Source organism: Mirounga angustirostris, unplaced genomic scaffold (assembly GCF_029215605.1).
Source record: "Mirounga angustirostris isolate CCGP_5_RB_7025 unplaced genomic scaffold, mMirAng1.0.hap1 SCAF_4, whole genome shotgun sequence".
In the NCBI taxonomy this organism is placed as follows: Eukaryota; Metazoa; Chordata; class Mammalia; order Carnivora; family Phocidae; genus Mirounga; species Mirounga angustirostris.
This window is the reverse complement of record NW_026991712.1, coordinates 170351388-170379169: the sequence shown is the minus strand read 5'-3', so window position 1 is coordinate 170379169 and position 27782 is coordinate 170351388. Positions and strand designations below refer to the sequence as shown.

At 46.0% G+C, this 27782-nt stretch overlaps 1 protein-coding gene and 1 long non-coding RNA gene across 6 annotated transcripts in view; both read left to right on the top strand.

Moving 5' to 3' along the window:
* Positions 1–859: 859 nt before the first annotated feature.
* Positions 860–4307, top strand: LOC135364012 (uncharacterized). Its single transcript, XR_010410439.1, has 3 exons — positions 860–1288; positions 1582–1750; positions 3591–4307. It is a non-coding gene; the product is annotated as an uncharacterized LOC135364012 (long non-coding RNA).
* Positions 4308–15513: 11206 nt separating this feature from the next.
* ARID1A (AT-rich interaction domain 1A) overlaps positions 15514–27782 on the top strand; it is a 69378-nt gene continuing 57109 nt past the window's right edge. For 3 of the 5 annotated variants that reach the window (XM_045898364.3, XM_045898365.3, XM_045898363.3), the window contains exon 1: positions 15515–17363. In XM_045898364.3, coding sequence (XP_045754320.1) covers positions 16224–17363 — 1140 coding nt within the window. In that variant the 5' untranslated portion in view covers positions 15515–16223. Of the gene's footprint in view, positions 17364–27782 lie in introns of all 5 variants that reach the window. The other 2 variants (XM_064589711.1, XM_045898366.3) reach the window with 2 other exon arrangements.

Below are 27782 nucleotides of genomic sequence, written 5' to 3'. Positions count from 1 at the left end.
ATCCGCCAAACACATGACAGGTCTATTAGGGCTACAGTGTGCCATTATATATCCTCCTCCACATCCCCTTGCACAAAACGAGAGAGAGCTAGATCCTTGTCTGCCTTGTGCACAGCACAGGGCTGGTGTGGAGTAGTATCCAAAGATTTCTTGAACAACTATGATAGAGTGGCAATGAGGGCCTGAGGTACCTGAAGCCTTAGTTTGGAAAGCCTTTCCCAGGACTAAGGGCATGACCTGGGGACATATGGGTTACTCAGGGAGTACAGGGTAGCGTACAACAATCTGCAGTCAAGCTACATACCCCAAAATGAACTCAGGCAAGGTTCCAAATCCAGCCACCAGCAACAAGGGGAAGTGTTTTTGTTATTATGCTGGTTTTTCTTTGGGACTGATAATTTTATCAAGAATTCATTTATTAAAGAAGAACGTCTTGATTTTGGAGAACAAACAAAACAAAACAAAACAAAAACCAACCTTTTCCTTGACCTGCTGTTCAGTAGGGCAGAATGTTGAGACCGACTCTCCTTTTTAAGAAGTAACTTAGCATACCCAAATGTCCAAGTACCCAACCGTTGTACTGCTGGAAGCACAAGAGAAAACGATCCAGGTAGGAAGGAAAGGGGAGAGATGTTTAGGTTCCCTATTCTGCGAAGAATAGCATAGGGAAATGAAAGTGAGCCGAAGAGAGGAAGAGAAATGGTAGCTGAAGAAAGAGCCGAGAGAATCAGGAAGAGAGATTGCAAAATCATGTCCCCTTTAGCCCCAAGTGCGTTTGCACTTGTTTCTTTCTCTGCCTCTTGGCTGTTTGAAGGTACCAGGCACGTGTTCCCACACAGCACACCCTCGACCTCTCCTGGTCACACTCTGTCATGAGTCACAACCTTATTGCTGTAGAAACAGCAAAGAGCAGGGCTCTGGGGAGGAAGAGAGTGCCTGGCCCAGTGTCCACTACTGCAAGAAATGGGCATAAGGTGGCAGCACTGGCAGTGTCTGCAGGTGTTGGGGAGAGAGACTTGGCCAAGGGCCAGCTGTACTTGAGCTGCTAAATCCCAGGGAGAAGATGGGGAAGAGGGAACTCTGTTAAAGACCTCCTTATTAGGGTAGTTAGTAATGGGAAGAGCAAGGCTCCTCCTAGGGGAGCAGTGGCACTCAGGAGTGGCACAGGGAGGAGTGGCTGATGGGTCCCATTGCCTGGCACCAACACCTCTGTTGAAGGAATAACTACCACTTATGAGGAAGGATTAAGACGGATTGATGAACAACGTGGATGAAGTCTGAGAACGTGGTAAGTGAAAGAAGCCAATCACAAAAGACCATATATTGTTTTGTACTGTATTGTAGGAAAGGTCCAGAATAGGCAAATCTTTAGAGACAGAAAGATTAGTAATTGCCTAGGGTTGGCACTGGGGAGACTGGGGGTGACTGCTAACGAGTATGGGGTTTCATTTGGGGGCGATTAAATCATTCTAAAATTGATTGTGGTGACAGTTGCACAACTCTGAGTAAGCTAAAAACAAGTGAATTGTGCACTTTAATGCGTGAGATTTTTTTTTTTTTAAGATTTTATTTATTTGACAGAGAGAGACACAGCGAGAGAAGGAACACAAGCAGCGGGAGTGGGAGAGGGAGAAACAGGCTTTCCGTGGAGCAGGGAGCCTGATGCGGGGCTCAATCCCAGGACTCTGGGATCATGACCTGAGCCGAAGGCAGACACTTAATGACTGAGCGACCCAGGCGCCCCTAATGGGTGAGTTGTAATATATCTCAATAAAGTTGTTACTAAAAAAAAAAAAAAGAATGACTGATGAACATTTAGTTAAAAAACAGAGAGGAAAGGTAATAATGTGAGTGCATTCTTACCATTCTCTCCCTCCCTGGTCTTAGGAATAAGAACAGCCTCCGTATGGGGGAGAGGCATCCCTTTTTCTGGAATCACCCATCTCTAAGACAGTGCCACTTAAACTTTAAGTTGCATACAAAGCACCTAAGGATCTTGTCAGAATGCAGATTATGTTTCAGAAGGTCTGAAATGGAACCTGACATTGTGCATTTCTAAGAAGCTCCTAGGTGATCCTGAAACTTCTAGTCTTAGAACCACATTTTGAATAGAGAGACTCTAAGACGCCCAATGAAATTATGTTTATTGTCTGATTGGGATCAATATTATGTCAGCTCTGAACTCAAAAGTTAGAGATCGGGGGCTCCTGGGTGGCGCAGTTGGTTAAAGTGTCTCACTCTTGGTTTCAGCTCAGGTCTAATCTCAGGGTCGTGAGATTGAGCCCCACGTCAGGCTCCACGCTCAGTGTGGAATCTGCTTGAATTTCTCTCTCACTCTCCCTCTGCCAGTTCTCCCCCCATCCCCCTCCACTGCTAGCGCTCTCTCCCTTTGAAATAAGTAAATAAATCTTTGAAAATAATAATAAAGTTAAAGGACCAACTAAATAGTTTTATTTTGACCTCATACTTGGTAGTGGCATTTGTATGTATAGTGGCATATGATGCTTCTAATAACAGTTAATACTAGTATCTTAAAAAAGCACATTACTAAAGTACACTATGGAATTTATTATCTATTTTTATTGAAAAGTTAGGATTTGGAATTTGTAAGAGAGCTAAGTTTGAATCCTGACTCTGTCATTTACCAGTGTCATGGCCTTGGATTACTTTATCTGAGCTTCAGTATCTTCGTTTATAGATTGGAGATAATACTATCTATCTTAGTGGATTTTTTTTTTAAAGATTTTATTTATTTATTTGACAGAGAGAGATACAGTGAGAGAGGGAACATGAGTAGGGGGAGTGGGAGAGGGAGAAGCAGGCCTCCTGTGGAGCAGGGAGCCCAATGCGGGGCTCGACCCCAGGACCCTGGGATCATGAACTGAGCTGAAGGCAGACGCTTAATGACTGAGCCACCCAGGTGCCCCTCTTAGTGGATTTTTGTGAGTACTAGAGACTATATGGCGTGCACATAGTGGTCATTCATAAGATTACTATTATTTTTCTTCAAGATTTTATTTATTTATTTATTTGAGAGAGAGAACTAGCAGGGGGAGGGGCAGAGGGAGAAGCTTAATCCCAGGACCCCAGGATCATGGCCTGAGCTGAAGGTGGACGCTTAACCAACTGAGCCACCCAGGCACCCCAGGAGATGCTTCTTTAAGTTTATTTTTCTTTATCCGTTTGAATAAGGCATTGTTGTGTAGAGCTCTAGTAAAATACATATGAAATAAAATTTTTCATACATAGAAGTTATGGGTTTTTTTGGATTGGTTCTGATATTAAGGAATTCAAAGTAAAAGTTCAGATAGTCAACAAGGAATTTTGGTCTCCTTGATTCTTTTTTTTTTTTAACATTTTATTTATTTAGATAATCTCTACACCCAACATGGGGCTTGAATTCATGACTCCAAGATCAAGAGTCACATGCTCTTCCAACTGAGCCAGCCAGGCGCCCCGGTCTCCTTGGTTCTTAAGTGTGAAGCTGAAATAATTCAACAACAATGATCTTTACTTTTGTTGAAAAAATTTTCAAACTGAGTTGCTTAATTTCATTTTAGGGCCTCTGTTATTTTCCTTTTCCTATACAGGTACAACAGGCAAGTTCTCCTAATGCCTGGCCCTCGGGGAAGCCTACAGAGAGCGGCAATTTGGAAAACCCTGTTTTGGAACAGAGCTGCTCCTTAATAGCTCCCCATGGAAGAGGGATTCCTGCTGCAAATGACATGACATCACAGGCACACGGCTTGGGCTGGAGCAAGGACTCCTGCTTCTTCTTTCTTGAGGCTCTCTGACCTAGGAGGTCCATTGCCTGCACCAGTAGGTGAGTACCCAGGTGCCTTGTTCCTCCATGTTACGGTTGGGCTATTCTCTTGAAGTTACAGAGATACAGAGGCTGCCCAATGTTTCTGTTTACTTTTCATATGCTTTTGACTTTTAGGCTAACTTCATCTCCTTGGTTTTCCTGGTTTCTGGAAGAAAATGTGGCAGACATTATCACTGGCAAGTTCCTGCCATGCAGCATTAGTAAAATTTATTTCTTCCCATTTTTTACACTTTTATAAATTTAACCTCTTGCCAACACATTTCTGTCACCATGTACTCTTCATTACCTATATGAAGGCTTAAGCAGTATGGAGACAAGAATTTGTTTTCTTCTCTATTTGATTTTTAAATTATAGAAGACTCTAATGCTGTTAACTGGTAAATGTTTAGAGTTTAAGGTAAACATCACTCCAACTTTTATAATGTTTAGAGTTTAAGGTAAATGTCACTCCAACCGAAACTGGTTTTGAAGATGCCCTTTTTTTTTTATTCTTATGTTAATCCCCATACATTACATCATTAGTTTTAGATGAAGTGTTCCATGATTCATTGTTTGTGCATAACACCCAGTGCTCCATGCAGAACGTGCCCTCCTCAATACCCACCACCAGGCTAACCCATCCTCCCACCCCCCTCCCCTCTAGAACCCTGTTTGTTTTTCAGAGTCCATCGTCTCTCATGGTTCGTCTACCCCTCCGATTTCCCCCGCTTCATTCTTCCCCTCCCGCTACCTTCTTCTTCTTTTTTTTTTCTTAACATATATTGCATTATTTGTTTCAGATTGAAGATGCCCTTTTTTAAAAACCTATTTTATAAAGAATCCTCTTGAACATTATTTTCAAATTTGAAAAAGAAAAGGGGCGCCTGGGTGGCTCAGTTGGTTAGGCGACTGCTTTCGCCTCAGGTCATGATCCTGGAGTCCCGGGATCGAGTCCCGCATCGGGCTCCCTGCTCGGCGGGGTGTCTGCTTCTCCCTCTCATGCTCTCTGTCTCTCAAATAAATAAATTAATTAAATAAAAAAAGAAAAAGAAAAAGAAAAAGAAAACAAGGGGTTCTACCTGTTCAATGCAGCATTGAATATTTAGGCTTTCTTTTGTTAACTGTTCTGCTTTGTGTCACTGCTGCATGAGGTGCTCAAGAAGACTGAACTGGAGACACCAGCCCCCTGAAAGGAGTAGCCACATGTTCATGGAGTGAGGAAGTGCTAGCTGCTGGCTGGGGACTTCCCAGGTCACTAATTTTGAAACCCTCCAAACACTGACCTAAAGATCAAATTTTTGTCCTCAATAGCAAGGATCAAAAGGTTGGAAGGCTCTATTCTGTTTCCTCATCTAGCACCAGGATTCTGTTGGAATTAAATGGATGCTAAGTCCTGCTTGTTCTTTTCTTCCTCATCTGTCCAATTCAGGACATTATTTGATTTGGTGCATGTTAGCCATTTGTTTTGGTGGACAGTTGTTTCTCTTGTTAAAAAGACCAAAGACCAAAAAAAAAAAAAAAAAAGGGCACCTGGGTGGCTCAGTTGGTTAAGCGACTGCCTTCGGCTCAGGTCATGGTCCTGGAGTCCCGGGATCGAGTCCCGCATCAGGCTCCCTGCTCGGCGGGGAGTCTGCTTCTCCCTCTGACCCTCCTCCCTCTCATGCTCTCTCTCTATCATTCTCTCTCTCTCAAATAAATAAATAAATAAAATCTTAAAAAAAAAAAAAAAAAAGACCAAAGAGCATTCTAAACTTGGAGCCAGCCAGGTAGGTGGAACAAGTATCTCATCATTCCACGTAGCTGCCTTGGGAGCACTGGGTTCCAATCTATGCTGGAGTCCCTGTTACGAGCGTCGTTAGGTGCAGGAGCCTGAGCTTTGAGAGCAGCCATGTGGCAAAAATTGTACCTCGTGGCCATTTTTGTACTGTTTAGTCCAAGTGCAATTACCCAACGTGAGAGCCTATGTGACACTGAGACAAAAAAAGAGAGAAGAGAGAAAAGAGGGAGGAACAGGAGAAGTTATCTTAATTCACTTCTCTTAATTCTCACAAAGGGAAAAGAATGACTAAAATATAACCTGCATGTAAGAGCATTAGTATTATTAATAATACTACCTTTGATAACTAGGTCAGTGATCTCTTATCATCCATTATTTTCCTGCACTCACCCAAATCTCAAGGACCTATAGAATGGGTATTGCCAAGTCTTTTTTTTTTTTTAAAGATTTTGTTTATTTATTTGACAGAGAGAGACAGCGAGAGAGGAACACAAGCAGGGGGAGTGGGAGAGGGAGAAGCAGGCTTCCCGCTGAGCAGGGAGCCCGATGCGGGGCTTGATCCCAGGACCCTGAGATCGTGACCTGAGCCGAAGGCAGACGCTTAACCAACTGAGCAACCCAGGCACCCAGGGTATTACCAAGTCTTAAGTTTTTCTTTGTTTCTCTTTTCTCTTTCTTCATCAACTTTCTTAGAGAATGAGGGACCTTGACCTGAGTGCTAAGAACTTATAAATTTTGAATGAAAAAAGCCTACACTATTTTTGGAGGCATTGTCTTTCCTCTTAGGTAAACGTCAGCCTACAATGTACTTTATAGGAGGTACAAAGGTAGTGTATATGCAATATTGTACATTACAGCAGAGTGATGTCAAAGGGCCTCCCATTTAAAAGTAAACTCAATGAGAGAACTTATATCCAAAATCAAAAAGTGGAAAATTCTAGACTGGTTTCAAAGCATCATAGTGCAGAGACAGTCAGTTGACTCGTGGAGAGCCTCTACTCTGATGCATCTGAGCATACATAGTTCATATGATTAGATTTTGTGAGTCTATTTAAAATCTTGGGGGCGCGTGGGTGGCTCAGTCGGTTGAGTGTCTGCGTTGGACTCAGGTCATGATCCCAAGGTCCTGAGATTGAGGCCCCCGCATCAGGCTCCTTGCACAGAGGGAGCCTGCTTCTCCCTCTACCCCGGCATTCCCCCTTCTCATGCTCTGTCTCAAATAAATAAATAAAATATTTTTAAAAAATCTTGATCATTACAGTTTATAAACAAATACAGCCATTTGGAAATCTGACTTAAAATGAAAGTCTGGACATTTGTCTCAAATGTTGATATAGCTCTCAAATGGTAGTCTTTGCCTTGAATATTAGGTAGGTCATCCTGTTTAAATCTTGTCTTTCCCTAACTAATCCCCACCCCCCCTCATCTCCTAAAAGAAGACCTCTAAACAGAGTTTTCACATCTTTGTAGTACTCCATTCCTGTAAATTCCTTCTCCATGTTTTTGTTCTGTTTCACTTAGTTTGGAAAATGGCTGTATAGAGTATGTTTGGTAATGTTTGGTATAACCCTAATCCTGGCTGGCATCTGTGATCCCTTAAAAAGATATATATATATATATATATATTTGAAGATGCCCTTTTTTAAAAACTTGTTTTGAATTCTTTATGTATGTATAATATGTATATTCATGTATATTTGTGTATATTCGTGTGTGTGTGTGTGTGTGTGTGTGTTCTGGGGTTTAAGTATAGAAGTAAAAACCTTAAAGTAGAAAACAAGCGTCCGTTATTATCCAGTCCCCTTCATATTTTTAGTTGTTTAGAAAATGTTTCTCCTGGGACGCCTGGGTGGCTCAGTTGGTTAAGCCACTGCCTTCGGCTCAGGTCATGATCCTGGAGTCCCGGGATCGAGTCCCGCATTGGGCTCCCTGCTCGGCAGGGAGTCTGCTTCTCCCTCTGACCCTCCTCCCTCTCATGCTCTCTGTCTCTCATTCTCTCTCTCAAATAAATAAATAAAATCTTAAAAAAAAAAAAAAAGAAAGAAAATGTTTCTCCTGTTGTTCCTATTAAATATTTCTCATACACCAAAACGTGATGTCAGAGTGTGTGTGTGTATGTGTGCACATGTGGGGTAGAGGTAAGGGAGAGACTAGGTCAGATCCTATGATGTGCAATGGTGAAGAACCTACTAAATTAATTAATCTTCAATTAGCAGATCATTGAGAATATAAATCACTCACAGGCAATCAAAAGGTGATGTCAGTGAACGGTTACGGCTCGGCATGACTGTTCCTGTTTGTTATTGCATTTAGTCCTAGCACTCTTGTTATCACAAGGCCATCCTGTGAGTTTTACTGTGAGACTTTAGAAACGTCTATGCCAAAGGGGCACCTGGGTGGCATCCAACTCTTGGCTTCAGCTCTGGAAATCTCAGGGTGGTGAGCTTGATCCCTGCGTCGGCCTCCGCACTCAGCGTGGAGTCAGCTTGAGATTCTCTTTCCCTTTCCCTCTCGCTCGTGCCCTCTCTCTAAAAATAAGTAAATAAGGGGCACCTGGGTGGCTCAGTCAGTAAAGCGTCCTGCCTTCGGCTCAGTTCATGATCCCAGCGTCCTGGGATCAAGCCCCGCATCAGGCTCCCTGTTCAGCAGGAAACCTGCTTCTCCCTCTCCTACTCCCCCTGCTTGTGTTCCCTCTCTCGCTGTGTCTCTCTCTGTCAAATAAATAAATAAAATCTTTAAAAAATAAAAAAATAAAACTAAAAATAATGTCTATGCCAAACACAGCATTAATAAGTATTCTAGGAGATAGTTAAAGCAAGGAACAAGAGGGGTATCTGGGTGGATCAGTTAAGCATCTGCCTTCAGCTCAGGTCACCATCTCAGGGTCGTGGGATCAAGCCCTGCATCGGGCTCCTTGTTCAGCAAGGAGTCTGCTTCTCCCTCTGCCTCTGTGTCCCCCTCCCCAACTTGTGCTCTCTTTCTCAAATAAGTAAATAAAATCCTAAAAAAAAAAAAGGCAAGGAACAAGGTACTGAATGAAGTATATAAATACGGCTTTGGAATGATCTTGTTATTAGCAAATGTCATGCTATTAACTTCTAGTTGAAAGAATAATATGCTCACAAGATTTCTGAGTCCCAGAAGACCCATTTTGGTGTGAATTGGGTCAGAATAGCACACGCAACTCAAGGATTGCTGATCAAGGTCAGGTGCATAGGGTAAAGCTGCCTCATCATGAAAGGGGAGTATTCAAGGGGGAAACTGAGTGCCCTTGATCTATAGTATTTGGTTAAGTTTATAAAAATGGTTTCTTTTTTTTTTATTCTTATGTTAATCCCCATACATTACATCATTAGTTTTAATGTAGTGTTCCATGATTCATTGTTTGTGCATAACACCCAGTGCTCCATGCAGAATGTGCCCTCCTCAATACCCACCACCAGGCTAACCCATCCTCCCACCCCCCTCCCCTCTAGAACCCTCAGTTTGATTTTCAGAATCCATCGTCTCTCATGGTTCGTCTACCCCTCCGATTTCCCCCGCTTCATTCTTCCCCTCCTGCTACCTTCTTCTTCTTCTTCTTTTTTTTTTTAACATATATTGCATTATTTGTTTCAGAGGTACAGATCTGAGATTCAACAGTCTTGCACAATTCACAGCGCTTACCAGAGCACATACCCTCCCCAGTGTCTATCACCCAGTCACCCCATCCCTCCCACCCCAACCCCCACTCCAGCAACCCTCAGTTTGTTTCCTGCGATTAAGAATTCCTCATATCAGTGAGATCATATGATACATGTCTTTCTCTGTTTGACTTATTTCGCTCAACATAATAAAATTGTTTTTTTTTTTAAAAGATTTTATTTATTTATTTGACAGAGAGATAGCGAGAGCAGGAACACAAGCAGGGGGAGTGGGAGAAGTAGAAGCGGGCTTCCTGCCGAGCAGGGAGCCCCATGTGGGACTCAATCCCAGGACCCTGGGATCACGACCTGAGCCGAAGGCAGACGCTTAATGACTGAGCCACCCAGGCGCCCTATAAAAATGGTTTCTATCTAACCTCTCCACCATCAGTTACAAATTGTGCTAATGACGGATTACTAAAAATCCTCAGTAGCCAATCAGGGTTACCTCCTTACCTCTAAGTTTTTTCCTAGAGAAGATCTTTTTGAAGGCCATGTAGTACTCCAACTCTCCTATGATTCCTTCTTAGAAACACTGGCTGCTAGTTCATAAAAAAACAGAGAGTAGGTGTGGAGTCAACTATAATACTCCTTTTCTAGAATACTTTGGACTTCTAACTCTAGCTGGGCTAAAGGGGAAACACGATATTAGCCATCCACTCTTTTTTGCTGGACAGAGTATCCATATTTTTAGGTAGCTTTGGTTGGTTGGGGAAAAAAAATAAATGAGCTCTTGGACTGTTCTGAGTCAAAAGGGACCTCACATTTAAGAAATGTATAATCTACATCCTGGTCTTGGTGTTGGGGGTGAAAATAGTGCCTAATGTTGTATGGCATTGTGTATTCTTTTGTTTGAGTGTAGTGTGTGGATGGACTCTATTAATGAAAACACACTGTGGTAGAGAGGAGTATGTGTATGTGTGTGTGGTGGGAGGTTCAGTGCTGTTTTTCAGTGGCCTGTCGGATAGGCTCGATGAAGTGTGGTGGGTTGTTTCTCCTTTGTCTCCTGTTTTCTCCCTCCACAGCAAGACTGGCAGAACAACAACACATTTGTACACAGGTTTCCAGTAGCATCTTCGGAGGGGTAGGCCAGTGAGCACTAACCTGCCGGTTCCTACCCTCTAGCCCCTCTGGTGTCTTCTGAATCCAATGTTGTTAAATTTCCAGGCAGAAAGTGATAATTTGGAAAAGTGCCAAAACCCACTGTAGTTTTTCCTGGCAGCTTTCCTCTGGTGTCATTGGTAAGTTCTGCATTTCCCTGGAGCGCCATAACACTTACCAGTACAGTAGGTACAGTAGCTCACAGCTCACTTTTTTGTTTCGTCCACTTTTCTTTTATCTTTGGAAGAAGCCCTTTTCTTTCTGTAGGGATAGTTGGGTTTCAATTCTATTAAAGCTAGTCAGAATGCTTTCCCTTAGGGGCCATTCACTTCCTGTCTTATGCCTAATAGGTTCCTTTGGATTTTCTTTGATTCTTACATAAAAAGCCCGGATGATCATGCTGGAGTATTCTCTTGAGGTAGCTGTGTTGCAGAGAACAGGCGGCACATTTGCTGTTTCAGCCTCCCATCCTGGTTTACAGGACTGCCTGCCTGCCTGCCTCCCTCCATTTTGTCAGTGCTCACACAATTTTTCCTTCTCTTTCCCACTCTTCTACAGAACTTGTGTTGGAGCAAAAGACTCCATTCCAGATCCATTCCAGAGTTGCTACGAGAAACTTCCCCACTCACTGACTCTTCTTCCTATCTCAGTAAAATGGCAGTGCAAGAAAGCTTTATGCAATCAGGGCTGAAATAAACACCCACCTAGAATATTTGATTTCCCTTCGGATTTTCTCCTCTACCCTCAACCTTCAAAAATTTCCCTTACAATCGTTTTACATGTGTGAAATTTTCCTAGATTGGTTTTAAAGTAAAGCAAAACAAAAGCAGCCTACATTGGCTTAATATGGGAAGTCAAAGATAACAGACTTTTCCTGTTCCTGAGCAATAGCCTTCAATATTAAGATTGCTGACCTTATCTTTCCTTGGTAATATTGGTGGTACTTAGCTCTCCAAATCTAAAAACAACTTAGTGTAGTAAGTCCCAAATACAAAATCATTCAGTTTCTCTTCTGGTGGACTGTAATGTGGCTTTCAAGCTTTTTGGCAAGTAGATTTTTCATATACTATTTTTGTATCAGTTGATGAATATAAACCTTCAGTGAGGCTCAGCAGAAATGTCCAAATTCCTGATCTGCCCAGTGGTTTTATAAAACTCCAGTTCAGGTATGTTTGTTTGTCTTTAAAATATTGTTAGTAGTTTTACTCTGTCTTCTCCAAAAGAATAGTCAGCAAGCTCGCCAATGAAATTGGTGGATAAGGAAAAGGTTCATATTACAGTGTGAGACTTGGTACCTATTTCCTCATGTTAGATTGAACCTGGGTTGTTAGGTTTTGTTTGAAATCTGCCACAAACCGGACCAGCCTGGATCTTTATTTTATTTCTGATTTTAGTTTTTGGGGAGGTGATGGTGAGGATAATTCTCATTTTATGTTGGTACCAAAAAAGCAAGTTGATTTACACCCTAAGGTATTTTTTGCAGAGCTACTCTTCTGGTAGGGGAAAAAAAGAAAGCCTCATTCAGAAATGAACATTTCTCAAAATGTGTTCCTTATTATTATTCTAAATGTAAACTCCTCCAAATTATTTTAAAACTTTGAGATGAGTGGAAGAAAGCATCTACACAAGCATCTGTTGAGCGCCCGCCAAGCTCGATGCCTCTGGAGTTCCTGCTTCAGGATTCTAGGTACTGGGCAGGCACAATTTTACCGCTAAGAGCTGCTGAGCGCCATTTAGACTCCATTCCATTTTTCTCCGTGGCGATCCAGTTCGTATCTTACAGCTCCCGTCTGGGAGCCGATAATATAATGAATTGCCTTGACTCTCGCTTCAATCCACTTTCCTCGCTTAATATGCAGCCCAAAGTTTTGCTGCTTGCTGTCAGATGGCAGTGCTAGACTTTCACACTGCTCCCAAAGCCTCCGCTGGGGCTGTTTCTGAACACGGAGTTACAAACTTTAAGAAGCAGGCAGTTCCAGACGGAAATCCACGCCAGGATTTGAACTCTGCTTCTGGCTTCCGTCAACTGACATAGTTGCCCTTTTGCTCAAACTCGCAGCTCCAGTTCGCACTTGGGAGAGCTCCGCTGGGTGTCTGCTGCTTTGCCGCGGCGGGGACGCGTGTGGGGGCCAGAGCCCGGCGCTCCACCGGTTCCCCGCGCCTTATTCAGAACAGAGGCAAACCCTCACTAGGATCCCGGGGCTTAAAAGGTCTTCCCCCAAAAGAAGTGGGGAAAGGAGGGAGCCGAGCCCGATCTTTTGTTTGTTTGTTGAGTTTTATATTTCGGACACTTTGGAGAAGCAAATTGCGAGAAAGGAAGGGCTGTCCTCCCAGCAAACGTGTCCCTCTCTTAGCAAGCCCTCCAGGCCTCGGTTCCACATTTTGCAGTTGACTGCGTGGATTTTAATAGGTTGTTCCCTTATTTTCGGGCCCAATCCATGCACACGGTACAAGCCGGATAAAATGAGAGCACATCCTCTGCCATTTTCAGTCGGTTTGTCCTGGCAGCCCTGCCCCCCTCCTTGGCTGCCGCAGACGCTGGATGTTAAAGCTGAGCGCAGAAACTCCGCCTGATCCGCTGGGCGGGAGATCCAGTCCACGTTTGCCAAGTGCTGTGCGGTCGGGGATGGCGATAAGAACTCTCTTGTGAGGGAGCGAGCAAGACTTTAGTCCGGTTTCCATGTCAACGATTCAGTCCATATTTGCCATCAAGCTGTTGGTAGCTGAGGCGCTTTCGTGAGGGTAGCGCTGTCCTAGTCCTAGTTCTCCAATCTGCGCCGGGATTCCTGAGCTGCCTGGGTGTGGGGTTAAAACAGTGGGGCTGTGGGGGAGAAAACTACACGGGGAGAACCCGCAGCCCCAAACCTGGGTCTTGGAGCTCCGGCCAGCCACGTGCCCAGCTCCTCCCCTCCCCCCCCCCTTTCCCGCTGCCATTGCCCCTAGGGAAAGCTGTTGGGCCAGTTTCTAAGAAAGTTCCCTTCAACTCGGCAGTCCCTGGGATAGTGGTATGGGGCTCTAAAGGTAGGGGTGGAAGAGGACCCTAAAGGATCTGAGATTTTTAAAATAATGGTAAAGGAGAAATCCCACATTACCTCCTCCAGCCCAAGTGGATAGATTTTTGTGCACTTTACCTTATTGCTAGATAAAAATGGTGGCTGTTTTCAAAACAGCGTGCCCACGTGTAGGAAAGGGATTTTGGCACTTTCCAAATTTCACAGCCATTGAAAAAAAGGGGATGAGGGCTTTCTCTGGAGACAAATCCATTCTGGCTTCCAGATTTTCACTGGGCTCCAGGTTTCCCATTACACTCCAGCTCTGAGGAAAATGGCAGGGTAATTGCATGTAAAAAGTCCTCATTTGTGTGCAGGACTCAGGACTGTTTGCCAGCTCAGAAGCAGTTGATTAAATAGCCAAGCTCCATTTATGAGGCAGCCTATAATTTTGTTTCTAGGACCTAATGCACTGGGAGAGTAGTTGCCCCTGAGGACTGTGAGTGAAATGAGGGCACTGGCCCATTCCAGTCAGTCAGAGCCTAGTAGTTTGGTTCTTGGCTTGAGGGGGAAAAAACCCCACCAGGCTTAGATTAACAGGAGGGTTTTGCCTTTTTAGTGTAAGATGATATTAAGTTTTCTTCAGAGTAGGAATGACTTCAGGTTTTTGGAATTATTCACGGTGACCAGTGGCATGACCAGAACTTGTCCAAAGGGCCTGCAGGATCTTGAAGTTCTAAGGTAATGGATCTGTGGCTATGAAGTCTCCATTTATAAAATCTAAGGGGAAAAGAGGCCCTGGTGTCTAGTGACTACACTGGCCTGAACCTCTCCCAAGGCAGCCTTGTGCCTGGTGAGGAGCTGGAATCCCCTCTGGCTTTTGTAGCTTGTCACGTCAGAGCATTCCAAGTCAGCTTGAGGAGGAAAAGGTTGCTGCTGGGATTTGGTAGGGCTGTAGATCTAGTGTTTTCTATGTATGCCTCTAGCTCAACTGGCATCTTTTGGAATATAATAGTAAACTTTGAAGAATCTTTACACTGGAGGATAGAAAACAAATTTGGTTACATCCGTTTTCTTAAGTGGCCTGTGAGACTGCCCCTTTTCTCTAAGTTAAGGAGAAAATGGTTTCTCTCCATGTGGCCATCCCTCTTCTGCACTGGTTCCTTTGAACACTCAGTTTCCTCCAGTCCCTGGAGCCTCTTCTGTCTACTATTCACAGTCTTACAGGTATTGTCTTGGGAGACTGGGACTATATGATCATTGTGCTCTAAGTTCTCTTACGAGGAAAAGATTGGGCTTGGGTTCTCCTACCAGAAGGCTGTCATATACCCCCAAAGTAGCTTCAGTGGTGAACATTTTATGTTAGTGTCGAAATAGTCCAAGGCTGAGATGATCAGCTTTGATCTCAAACCCATTATTATATTCTGATCCCATTGTTGGATATGGCATGACTTGATCGCTTTTTTTTTTTTTTTTTAAGGCTAAGTAGATGGGGAGGCAGGGTACTTTTTAAAATCACCCTCCTCTGCCCTCTGACAGGGCAGTCCCTTCCCCTCTGTCTTCCAATTCTATAAAATGGGGATAATCGGACCTCATGCCCCCAGGGCCTTATGAGGTGCGGCTAATGAGGGACAGGAGTGGGAAAACGGAAAGTCTGAACAATGACCTGTCATTCCGTTGGGCTTTGCAAAGGGGGGTAAAATGTAAGGCCCTGCTCGCTCACTCAGCTGGGTCTTTAAGGGCGGGTTTGTAAAAGGCTTTGAAAAAAAGTGCTGTAGAGGTGCTAAGTAGCAGCCAAGAGACCAGGCCCGCTGCCAGAGGGTCAGGCCTGGGCCGAGGCGGCCGCGGTCTCGGGCTGAGGCCAATTTTACAGCCGCGAGTAAAGTTCACGCTGCCCGCTCCCCTCGGTGCGGCCTGGAGGGAACCGACCCGGATAGGAACGCCAGGAGGGAGGCGGCGCAGGCTCCGGAGAGGCGCAGGCTCCGGGCCGGGTTTTCCCCGAAGCCTTCGGCGGCGGCGCTGCCGAGCGAAAGCGGCAGAGGGCCTGCCGCCGCCGCGGCTCGTTCTCTCCCCTCCTCCTTTGTGAGGGGAAGGGAGCGAGTCCGTTCCATGGCCTGCGCCCGCTCCGCGCTCCGTTCCGGGTTTGCTAGGCGGCCGCGACGGCGCTGGGTAAAATGGCAGTGCTGAGCCTCGTGTCGGAGTGAGGGGGACTCGGAGGAGAGTGGGGCGCTCTAGCCGCTCAGTCCGGCCGCCCGCCCGCTCGCCAGCCCGCTGCCGCGCAGCAGCCTCGGCCCGCGCCGCGGCCGGGGAGGGGAGGCAGGGCGCCCGGCCCGGTCCGCGCTCCGACTCTGCCTCCCGGCGCCCGGGCTGCTGCCGCGCGCCCTCCAGCCCGCCCGTCCCGGGTCCCCCTCCCCCCGCTCCCTCCCTCCCTCCTCCCCGCCCCCTCCCCCTCGCCTCCCTCCCTCCCTCCCTCCTCCTTTCTCCGGCAGCAGAAAGCGGAGAGTCACAGCGGGGCCAGGCCCTGGGGAGCGGAGCCTCCACCGCCCCCCTCATTCCCAGGCAAGGGCTTGGGGGGAATGAGCCGGGAGAGCCGGGTCCCGAGCCTAGAGAGCCGGGAGCAGCTGAGCCGCCGGCGCCTCGGCCGCCGCCGCCTCCTCCTCCTCCGCCGCCGCCAGCCCGGAGCCTGAGCCGGCGGGGCGGGGGGGAGAGGAGCGAGCGAGCGAGCGCCGCGCAGCAGCGGAGCCCCGCGAGGCCCGCCCGGGCGGGTGGGGAGGGCAGCCCGGGGGACTCGGCCCCGGGGCGGGGTGGGAGGGGGGGAGAAGACGAAGACAGGGCCGGGTCTCTCCGCGGACGAGACAGCGGGGATCATGGCCGCGCAGGTCGCCCCCGCCGCCGCCAGCAGCCTGGGCAACCCGCCGCCGCCGCCCTCGGAGCTGAAGAAAGCGGAGCAGCAGCAGCGGGAGGAGGCGGGGGGCGAGGCGGCGGCGGCGGCAGCGGCCGAGCGCGGGGAAATGAAGGCAGCCGCCGGGCAGGAAAGCGAGGGCCCCGCCGTGGGGCCGCCGCAGCCGCTGGGAAAGGAGCTGCAGGACGGGGCCGAGAGCAATGGGGGTGGCGGCGGCGGTGGAGCCGGCGCCGGCGGCGGGCCCGGCGCGGAGCCGGACCTGAAGAACTCGAACGGGAACGCGGGCCCTAGGCCCGCCCTGAACAATAACCTCACGGAGCCGCCCGGCGGCGGCGGCGGCGGCAGCAGCGATGGGGTGGGGGCGCCTCCTCACTCAGCCGCGGCCGCCTTGCCGCCCCCAGCCTACGGCTTCGGGCAACCCTACGGCCGGAGCCCGTCTGCCGTCGCCGCCGCGGCGGCCGCCGTCTTCCACCAACAACATGGCGGACAACAAAGCCCTGGCCTGGCAGCGCTGCAGAGCGGCGGCGGCGGCGGGGGCCTGGAGCCCTACGCGGGGCCCCAGCAGAACTCGCACGACCACGGCTTCCCCAACCACCAGTACAACTCCTACTACCCCAACCGCAGCGCCTACCCCCCGCCCCCCCAGGCCTACGCGCTGAGCTCCCCGAGAGGTGGCACTCCGGGCTCCGGCGCGGCGGCGGCCGCCGGCTCCAAGCCGCCTCCCTCCTCCAGCGCCTCCGCCTCCTCGTCGTCTTCGTCCTTCGCTCAGCAGCGCTTCGGGGCCATGGGGGGAGGCGGCCCCTCAGCGGCCGGCGGGGGAACCCCCCAGCCCACCGCCACCCCCACCCTCAACCAACTGCTCACGTCGCCCAGCTCGGCCCGGGGCTACCAGGGCTACCCCGGGGGCGACTACGGCGGCGGGCCCCAGGACGGGGGCGCTGGCAAGGGCCCGGCGGACATGGCCTCGCAGTGCTGGGGGGCTGCGGCGGCGGCGGCGGCGGCGGCAGCAGCCGCCTCGGGAGGGGCCCAACAAAGGAGCCACCACGCGCCCATGAGCCCCGGGAGCAGCGGCGGCGGGGGGCAGCCGCTCGCCCGGACCCCGCAGGTACACAGCTGAGTGGGGAGGGGGCTGGGGCGAGCGGGGTCCTGGGAGTGGGTGGCGGCTGCGGGGAGCAGGCCACAGCCTTGGGCTACCCCCAGTCCGGGGCCCCCACTGCTGGGGAGCTGCCATTGTCTGGCTCTTCTCTTAAAATGGCTGCCTGTCTGCCTTCCTCTCCTTCCCTCCTTCAGCCTTTGTGTGGGGCTTTCCCTGAGGTGTATGCTCCCCTTCTCCCTCTCCCCTGGTCCCTTCGAACTCCTGGGGTCTTCAAGGGGGTGCGGGGCAGAATGTGCGGGGAAGGGCCTGGCCCGGGGTGTGGGGGGTGCTGGGGGCTCAGGTTAGGGGTGTGCAGTGCTAGGAGCTCGGGAGTTGAGTGAACAATTCTTTGCTCACCTGCCGCTCCTCTCTGCCCGCCCTCCTGCCTTCCTCTAGGCCGTTCCCCATTTGTGCTTTCAAGGAGGGGCCCCTCGGGCTCTGGGGTACCTCGGGGGAGGGCAGGGGCCTGCTTGGGGGCAGCTAGAGGCCGGCTGCGGTTCACCCAGGGCAGCCCGGGCCATCTCCTGTCTTAGTCTCCGTCGGCCCAGTGGCCTGGGCTTCTCCCTGGAAGTGCTGGTAAACAGCTGAGTGATTGGAGTAGTAAGTGCAGATTGCTTTGGTTTGGGATTTGAATTATGGAGGTAAAATCCTTCTGTCAAAGCCAGGAGACAGTTGGTCTTAGGTTGACATCCTATCTGTGATCTGATTGGCTCCCCATCTCCTGCTCTTGGCCATTTATAATTGCCTCTGATGTAATGGTACAACAATCCTGATGAGCTCATAAACTTTTACACTCTGCTTTTCTGCCAGTGATAACCCAAACCATCGCTGCCACTATCTGCCTTTTATTCCAGAGCTGAAATTGGCTGTGACCTTGAGGAGGGAGGTTTAAGCAGCAGTACTGTATCAGCAGGAGCAGAGCCCCAGACAGGCTGCCCTTGTTACATTGTGCCGAAACAAAAGAAGAGGCAGTGGCATTTTGCTTGTACCTTGGATTTATTTTGCTTGTTATGTTTTATGCAGCCTGAAATAGATTCTGTGTTGTCAGAACAGTAGCCGAGTTTTTCTCTACAATGGGTTTGCTGTTTGTTTTGGTTTTGTGACTTTCCTGATGGTATAAATGACTTCTTTGATGGCTCTGAAGATGCATTTGTCTTGAGTAATTTTGACCCTGTTCGCTTTGCAGAATTGAAATTATTTTACTGGGCTTTTTATTGAGTGACAAATGTGAGATCTTTATGGGAGGGGGTAAGAGAAAACTTTTTTTTTTTTTTTTTTTAAAGAACTGGAAGCTTTCTGAGAGAATTTCATATTAGGTTCAAGTATTCTGTTTTAAGGAAGACTGGCTTCATTTCTTTGTTTACATGTTGAATCTTGTTTACACTTTCTTTTGTTAATTGAACTTTGGGAGAGCAGCTCAATTTAAAGAGAAGCTGACATCTTTAATGATCTTGTGAGGGACTTTCTCCTAAAGGCCTGGTTTGGTGAAATTTATCATTTGTTCCCGGAATATCAGAAAGGCGAATTTTCTGTTTTGTCATTAGTCAGTTTAGAGCTTTGAAATAGAGGTCATCTAATTTTTTTCTTTGCATTTTAAGATATGTTCCACTTTTTTTTTCTATCTTCCAAGATAATAAAGATAGCACCTATAATGGTACTTGATATTTGCTTAGAAATGACACCTTTTAGGTACATTTTTATGCATTCTATTTTATTTTTATTTTGCTCTTAGTACCTCTTCATGTTCTTTCTTAAGTGTTTTAGTCAGGAATATTGGGTATTCTGTGGAATCATGTATCTTTTGAAAGAGGGGGAAAAGCTCTTCATGCCCCCAGTCCCCAGCAGTACCCAGTTGTACCTTCCTGCTGTGAGATTTTGTTCACTGATTAGCTGTGTTCCTTCCTCATCCTAGAACTGCTTTTCTCTTCTCTTGAGCTGGGAATTTTGAAAATAGCTGTGTTAAATGGCAGATTTAGAGCTCTGTGCCTTGACTCCACATTGCCTATAATGTTCTGTGTTTGGACAAGAAACGGGAATTTTAAGTGGAATTTCTGGTGCAGGAGGATAAGTTTTGTCTTAGAGAACATTCTCTTGTCTCTGGATAAGAGACATATTACATTTCTTTCCCCTTGTGGGGAGGGAGTCTGAGCCATTTACCTTTCTTAAATTATTGGAACAAATAATTGGGGGTAAGTCAAGACTCATTTAAAAGCAAAAATTAATTTGAATTCTGCTGGTTTGGGGATATTCAGGCAAACACTTTGGTTTTTTGGGGGGGGGGTAAAACCAACTTTTGCCATAGAATGATTCTGTTTTTCAGTCATTGAATATTTGAGCACTTTTATGTGCTAGGTACTATGCTCTGTGCTGAGTAAATGGTAGAAAAATAGATGTAGTCCCCGTCTGGAAGCTTGTCTGTGCTGCCTCTGGGTGAATTTTTGGATTCACTTTTAACATCACCATACCTAACGCTTAATACAACATAGGTTCCTGTTCAATTTCAGTTCAATTGCCTACTCCTCTATGCCCAAAGAATGGGGTAGTGAGCATTCACTTGTGGAAGAGACAGTACAACTTTCAGTTTTTGTGGTAGTCCACGAAGGTTGTAGGTGGATAGATTTTGATATGAATTCCTCTTTGCTACTTAAGGGTAAAGCTCTTGTCAGACCATGAAGCCTTATTAAGCATTCTTAAATAACAGGGTCTTGCTCTGTCCCTTTCTCAGTCTTGGATTAAGACTGTTTTGCAGATAATTGATTGACACAGCTAAGGTGGTAATGTTCTCATTTGACTCTGCCTTTATGAAATAAAGATTAGCTAAGTGTTTGTATTGTGGCTCTGTCTTTTTCACAGGAGCGGGAAGATCCTAGCAGGCAAACTCTTCCTTTATTGCTTTCCATAAGTAATACTGTGTCTCAGGGTGTTGAATCCTTCTACTGCTGAAATACTTATTGTTCACCTATGCACTTGAACCTCATATGCAGTTTTTTATTTGGGATGCTTTTAGCTGTAGTACCTTGAGAGTAGTATCAGCTCATCAAAGTAAAAAATGAAGTAGAATATGTAGTCCAGGATCAAGATGGATTTGATTGTAGCAGTTTGGCCGTTAGTTCTTGCTATGGAAATATCAAATGATATTTCCGACTCCTGGGAAACAAATACAGGAATCTTGGGCTTATTATGGGAATGCCTACTGGCAGAAATTCTAGGCTGGCTAAAATACAGGACTCTTGGAGCTCTCTCAAGTAGGAGGGACTGGGAAAACCACACTGAGATGGCACTTACTTTTGAGGCTTCATGTTTCTCTACTGTCCATGAGAGAGCTAAGGGTGATGGGGGTTGGGATGGTGGCAAGAGAAGAGAAAGCAGCAGGACCAAGGTCGGCTTCTTTGTATTGGGCCCTATAAGGACTTTGCAAGGTACCTTCCTTTGTGTGTGACACAGAGTAACTGTGACAAGTGGCACCTGCTGTAATAAGATGTCTTGGATTGCATTAAACATTCATCTGTTGGATTGATTCCTGTAAGGTGTGATGTCTACAGTAGGCTTTAGCAACCAGGTTAGTGACCTTTTTTTAAAATGTGGAAATAGGCTAACAAAGTATGGTTAGGGCCCTTTCCAACCCTCCCCCCCTCCAGGGTTGTATTGATTGGCTTCAAATCCCAAAATTCTAGAAGCCACTGAACCAAGCAGAATATATGTTAAAATACGGTATTCAAAATAAATTGGCACTGAATTGTTCTTTCCTGCCGGTGAGCCGGGGTACCTCAGTCTCTAAAATGGAGTCCTGATTCCCATGGGTTTCTCCTTGTTTGGATTGACCATTATCATTACTGATGCACATTGAGCTGTGTGTGACATAGTGGTGAGGGGTAAAGAGCACAAGACTCAGGAGCAAGAGGCTTTGGTTCCACATGCAGCTCTAGATTAAGCTGTGTGATTTGGGGCAAGCCATTGACCTCAGTTTTATTTTCTCTTCATCAGTAAAGTGAAGTTGGTGGACTGCATGGTCTTCTTCCTCTCTGATGTTACACACTGGGCTGTGCTTCCATACCTGACTTATGAGGGCAACTTCGTCCTGTACATGTGCTGGTAGGGGTCTTGAGACCATCTTTCTTCCCTTGGGCCTGAAGAACTCAAGGCTGTTTTCTTCTGAGGATTTACGGGAACAGGCTCGGAACAGTTGGGTACCACAATGATGGTGGCCCTTTACAGAAAAAGCCCTCCCAGACTATTTTGCTTTGAAACTGTTTATGTTTGTCATTAATCATTCCACCTGGCTGGTGGTTAAAACACTAAACATTAATTGAAAAATTGGGCAGACTTGAAACATAGTTGCTTCAAAATCTCCAAGAGGGGATTTGGGGAGTAGGTTCAGGGTGGGGTAGGGAGTAGATATTCATAACATTAACACTCTGCTTCTCTCAGGGGGGATAGGAAGGTGGGGAGAGGTAGCTTTAAGTTCTCCAGACTCTTTGGGTGTTTGGGCAGGTCTAGGTCTGGTTTGGGCAGTTGGTTGTAATCTGAGTGCCTGAACTTGCCCTGTACGTTTTGCTGAGAGAGGAGCAAAAGTTCCTGAGACTGGAACAGGAAAAGCTAAGCATTACAGGGTCAATTTCATAGGCCTATTGCCTTTTCTCATACCTTTGGTTTTTTAAACTGCGTGGTGTGATTTGCAGGTGCTCCTGGAAATGGCTATTCTTTCTCTTCTCCAGCACACCTGAATTTCCATTCTTTCTCCTCCTGGCTTAGTAGTTTAGAAGTGTAATTTAGGCATCTTAGAAGTATGCTAGAAGGAAGCTTCCCTTTATAAAAGAGGGGAAAAGGTAGAGGAAAAGGTGTTTGATAATTCTCTGCTTGACACAGCAGCTTCTTCCTCTGTGAAGGAACCAAATGTTTCAGAGCTTTGTGTAAATACTTGCTGAGCTGTCAATATGTACCCAGGAGGTTTCTGTAGTAAGATGTAAACGGCTCTATAGAATGTTTGACAGGCAAATTAATAAACAGTTTTCAAGCAAAGATAATGCTAGTCTGTTCTCATGTGGTGGAATAAAATAACATTGGAGAAAAAGAAATGTGGATAGAAAAGGGGGTAGTACGGGGGTGTGGAGACTTGGAGATAAGGAGAGATGATCTAAAAGAGATTGGAAGTGAAAAGATGGCAGCGAAGCCTCCATGGTCCTGGCTCCAGGCTAAGTTCAGGGCACATGGAGCCCCTGTTCAAAATGGATTGCAGTTTCAGAGTGAAAATAAACAGAAGTTTGGGAAGAAGATCCTAAGTTTCAATAGTGAGGTAAGTGTGCGCCACAAGCTTGGTTTATGAGACTTTGAGTTTTAAAGCCTTGTTCTTTTGGAAAGGTTTTGTAGTTTGGTGAGATGTTTTTAGGGTTGGGTTTGCATTTTTGGAATACCAGAAAGGAGGGGAAAAAAAAGATACTGCAACTTCAGCGTCGTCCTCAGCCTCTGTTTTGCTGTGGCTCTCAGGATTATAAGCCCACTTTATGGGCTGGGTTTATTTGTATAGTTTTTACTGGACTTCTTCTGTGCATCATACATATATATGTTAAAATTAACGCTCCCAGGTTCCTGGGTTAGTACAAAGTCCAAATGTTTTGGGGACTCACTAAATCCTGCCTGAAGGGTTATATGGGTAGATTCAGTCTTTGTTTTTGAAATTGCCATTTTAGGATTAAAAACATTTCTGGGTTCCTTCAGTGAAACATTCTTTTTATAGAGGAAGAAATATTTTAGAAGTATTTTAGCTGTGTGCCTGTGGTACTCGCTTTGGTAGCCTTGTGAGATAACCAGATTTATCTTCTCAAAGTCTCTTTTTAAAAACAAAATCCACTGACTCTGACACCATTTTTCTTCACAAGAAGTGTTTTTATAGACCAGAGTCCTGGAAGTGCTTGTTTGACTCAGCATAGTAGTAGGGAATATGAATGTCATTATGGCCCTGACCATAATTTTTTGGTTCCGCTAACTTACCAAAAGCTATCAGCTTATTTTAAAACAAAATACAAAAACTTGGGTTGACACAGACATTGGTTGCCCAGGCCTTTCTCATTGTCATGGTGGTAAGAGTAGTAGAACATCAGGCTCATTGCTGAGAGTATGATTTCTAGCTCAGGGGGTTTGGAGATTCAGATGGGAGTAGGAAATAGCCGTATGTGAACACACCAGTTAGATACTAGGAAGGGACTTAAAAGAGACAGTATCTGCTTCAGAGGAATTTCGTTTTCTTGGCAAAGCATGCTTATGTGCACACATCTGGAAAACTTGCAAAGCATGCTTATGTGCACACATCTGGAAAACTTGCAAAGCTTATAAATGGGTATAGACCAAACTAAGAGTATGAGCTGAAGGAATTCAAGAATAAGGAGCAATCAGAGTTGGGCAGGGTTAACCTGGGACAGCTTTTCAGAGGCAGTGATTCGTGAAGCTTAATGTTCAAGAGGGGGAAAGTTAAAATATTAATTTGCTTTTTCATAATGCTACCCTGAGTGCTATGGGCTTTATAGGATCCACATTACACAACCATCTCCAGACCTGTAGTTGCTTCATTCTGGTGACTTTGAGAATTTGGACTGTAACCGTAAAATTCCATGAAAGAGAGTGGCTCCAGGGTCTTAGTGGTTCTTGTGGTTATGTGGGGCCTTTAGTACAACCTGCCAAGTTCTTGGCCAGTTTCAGGGGCTCTTTTGTAGTAATTTTGGGTTTGGAAGGTTGTGTCACCTTCAGAGTTGTGTGCCCTGGACAACTCTGCAGTGACGGTGGTTCAACCTTGGTTGGAGAGCTTAGGTTTTTTTCTTTTTTTGGCAGAGTTAATCAATTTTTCTTAAACAAAATAAGAGCCATGAGGTACCTGTCCAGACACTTAGGCTGTTGCTATTTCTGAAGAGTTGGTAGCTGTGCTGAAGCTGAGTTGCTTGGATCAGACCTTATACTGAGGGTGGATGGGTGGGTAAGCCTGCACATACGCAGTTTGCCCATCTGTTCACAGAAATGGCCTTTCATATTGTTGTTGATAGGTTGGCTGTGGCCAAGAAGCTCATAAATGCTGCAAACACATGCTTATTCCTTACGGGAACCTTTGAAATGGCAGTGATTTTGGTTTCTCTTTACCCGCTGGTCCATGTGCAATGGGACCACACATGATTTCTGGCACTTTTCAAGGGCTGTAAGTGGATGCTTAACAGCTGAAGACGCATGGAGAGTCCAGTGCCAGGCTACTAGAGTGCCTTCACCTGGAAGAGAAGGCTAGGTTACACTGTTCCAGTGTACAAGTATGGAGTCTTGAATACAGATTCTAGTTCAGAAATCTCTCTTCCAACTTCTTTAGCCTTGTCATTCTGGCATTTTGCAAAGCGAGTTTCCAGTAACTCAGAATTGAGGCACAAGGGCTCATCTGCCATGGATAGCAGGTGAGTAAGGGGCCTGAGATGAACTCCTTAGTCTGTCTAGGTTTTAGAGGAATCCAAGTTAGGGTGAATGTTGACTTAACTACCTTGAGTATTCCCCGAAATTGTTCCTCCCCTCATTCAAATGGGATAGAATTAGTTTTTATTGAATGTTAAAGGACATCTGAGTGAACTTTCATTTGTTTTTGTTAGTCATTTATGCATACCAGAAGATGGTCTTGGGACAGGTTGAGTCTTTGCAGTGGCTTCTGCATTTTCCAAGGGTGTACTGCAATGAGAGGTCTAATGCCAAGAATGCATTCCAACACGCTGCAGAGTAGGAAATTTGATCCCTAAAATGTTGACTTAGTGTTGGTTATGGTACATATTAGAAATCACCCAGTAATCCAGGACAGATTTTTGTCGCCCTCCAGGAAGCTAATGTTGATATGAAATACTAAGGGGCTTTGGGCACCGGGGCTATGTGCTCTGCAGGCCCAGAGTGCTGCTTAAATTGCCACCCATATGAAGAGGAAATGTGCCATGTGCTTTTTTTCCTCTTTTGCATTTGGGCTTCCTTATGGCTTCGTTGCTTCTGGGTTCCCAAGTCTGCAATGTTAGATATTAGACTTCCTCCTCCCTTGGCACAGGCACATTCATGATTTTCTGTGGCTCATCACCAGCAGCCAAGATTTTTGTATGCTTTTTCCCTCTTAAACTTGTTAGCTTTCAGCTTGCTTGTTTATAGACATCTCTGTTAAAAGGAACTCCCTGCTCAAGATCTAGCACCAGCATGACGGCAGCAGGGGAGTTTAGGGGTTGGTGTGATATCAGTCATTTAAAAACCCATTTGCTGTGTGCTTGGTGTTTTTTATTTTGCCTCCTGTTTTCCTTGAGGTCACATCTTGCTTGCCGGGCATGAGTGCATCTGGGTCCAGCTGTTTACTCTCAATGACTGATGCCTGGTATACTTTGACTTTAAGCAGAGTGTGAGTTCAGCCACGTGGTAGATGATAAAAGGCTACATATTGCTGGGCCCTTCCTTTTAGAGGAAATAAATGTGTCTTTGGGCTCTTCTTGCACAGTGATTTCCCCCTTTCTCTGGGTGGACCTTATTATGGCTTTCGCTTGTCCTTAGTGAACAAGTCACCTGAGCAGAAATGCTGGGAATTAGTTGCTGTTTGTTACTGTGTCTGGTCTGCTGTGTACAGATTGCTTTCTCTCTTTTCTCATCATCAGGTGGTGGAGTTCTTGGGTTGGTCCAGCAGTAGTAGACATCTAACTTTTTACCTGTTGAGGAATCTGGCTGCCAAAGATAGCTCTATTATAAAGGATTTGGGGAACAGTTCTATAGGTAGTTGATCCATCACTTTGTCCTGGGTTGGGGATAGGCTTAGAATCTCACTGAGATCCCAATTTTCAAATGATGGCATACTGAGGGTGAATATTAATAGTAATAACCATGCATTTGCACACTTACAATGTGCCAATCTCTATGCTGGGTCTGTCCATGAATTTACTTACTTAATCTTCAAAACCATGAGAGGTGGGTTCTATTGTTACTCCTCCCACTTTACAGATGAGGAAGTAGAGTAAAAATGAGAAAATTTGCCCTAGGGTAAAAAGCTAGTAAAAGGTAGAGTTCTGATATGAATCAAGGTTTGTCTGATTCTCTAGAGCTGTAACATTATAAAATACTAAATTTACTTCTTCAAAATAAATTATTTAAGCACTAAGGCTTTTTGGGACATTATTTTTGCAATAGCCTGGAACTCTTAAATGGGGTGAAAGACTAAAAGCCTTTAGTTACAGTTTTACATTATGCCTAGATTTCTGTCCATCTAGAATTTTATTTAAGTTTCTGATGAATGGCCATGTGATCCCAGTGGTAAGAATTGGCAGCATTTGGTCGTCAGGCCACTTTTCTTTTTGAGAGGGATTTTTGAGAAGAGTGAGGGGTAGGGGTGGATTGAGGCTCAAAGATAGACTCCTTCACTTTGATCTGAGTGAGAGTAACTTGTATTATGAGAGTATTTGCAGATTGAGTTTACTTTCTATGACTTGGAGCGCTTGCAGGAGAGGCAAGGATTATTGTCTTAATTTCCACTTGGGGAAAGTGAACACATAAAGATTAAGTACCTCACACAAAGTTTCATAGTAGAGTCAGCTCTAAAACCAAGGTTTAAAGTTCCCTTAGGCTGTGTGACTTTAGGCAAGTCACTTTTCTGAATTTATATCCTCAACTATATAATGAGGAAAAATATCTTGCAGGTTTCAATAAATATTAATAACGGGGTGCCTGGGTGGCTCAGTCGTTAAGGGTCTGCCTTCGGCTCAGGTCATGGTCTCCGGGTCCTGGGATCGAGCCCCATGTCGGGCTCCCTGCTCAGTGGGGAGCCTGCCTCTCCCTCTGCTGCTCCCCCTGCTTGTGCTGTCTTTCTCTCTCTCTGTCAAATAAATAAAGAAAATGTTAAAATAAATAAATATTAATAATATATGTGAAAGTACTATTATCAAATAAAATTTGAACATGACTCCTAGTTGGTAGAGGCCCCTGCTTGAGAGGGGGATAGTACTGAGTGGTTAAGGACAGTTGGTCTTCACTGAATTAAAGGCTATCCCATAGTTCTTAGCTACATGTAAGATATATTAATGCTTAAAAAAAACCAACAAATTTTATTAAGCACCTGTTGTTCTAGTTTGAGAGACAGATTAGTGCAGTGGTTCTCCGTGGGATCCCTAACCGTTAGGGATCAGCATTCCCTGGGCCCTGTTTAGAAACGTAAAGGGGCGCCTGGGTGGCTCAGTCGGTTGCAGCTCTTGATTTCAGCTCAGGTCTTGATCTCGGGGTCATGAGTTCAAGCCCCACGTTGGGCTCCATGCTGGGTGTGGAGCTACTTAAAAGAAAGAAAGAAAGAAATGCAAATACTCATCCAGACCTACTGAATCCAGAATTCTAGCAGGGTGTTTTAACAAGCCCTCCAGGCCG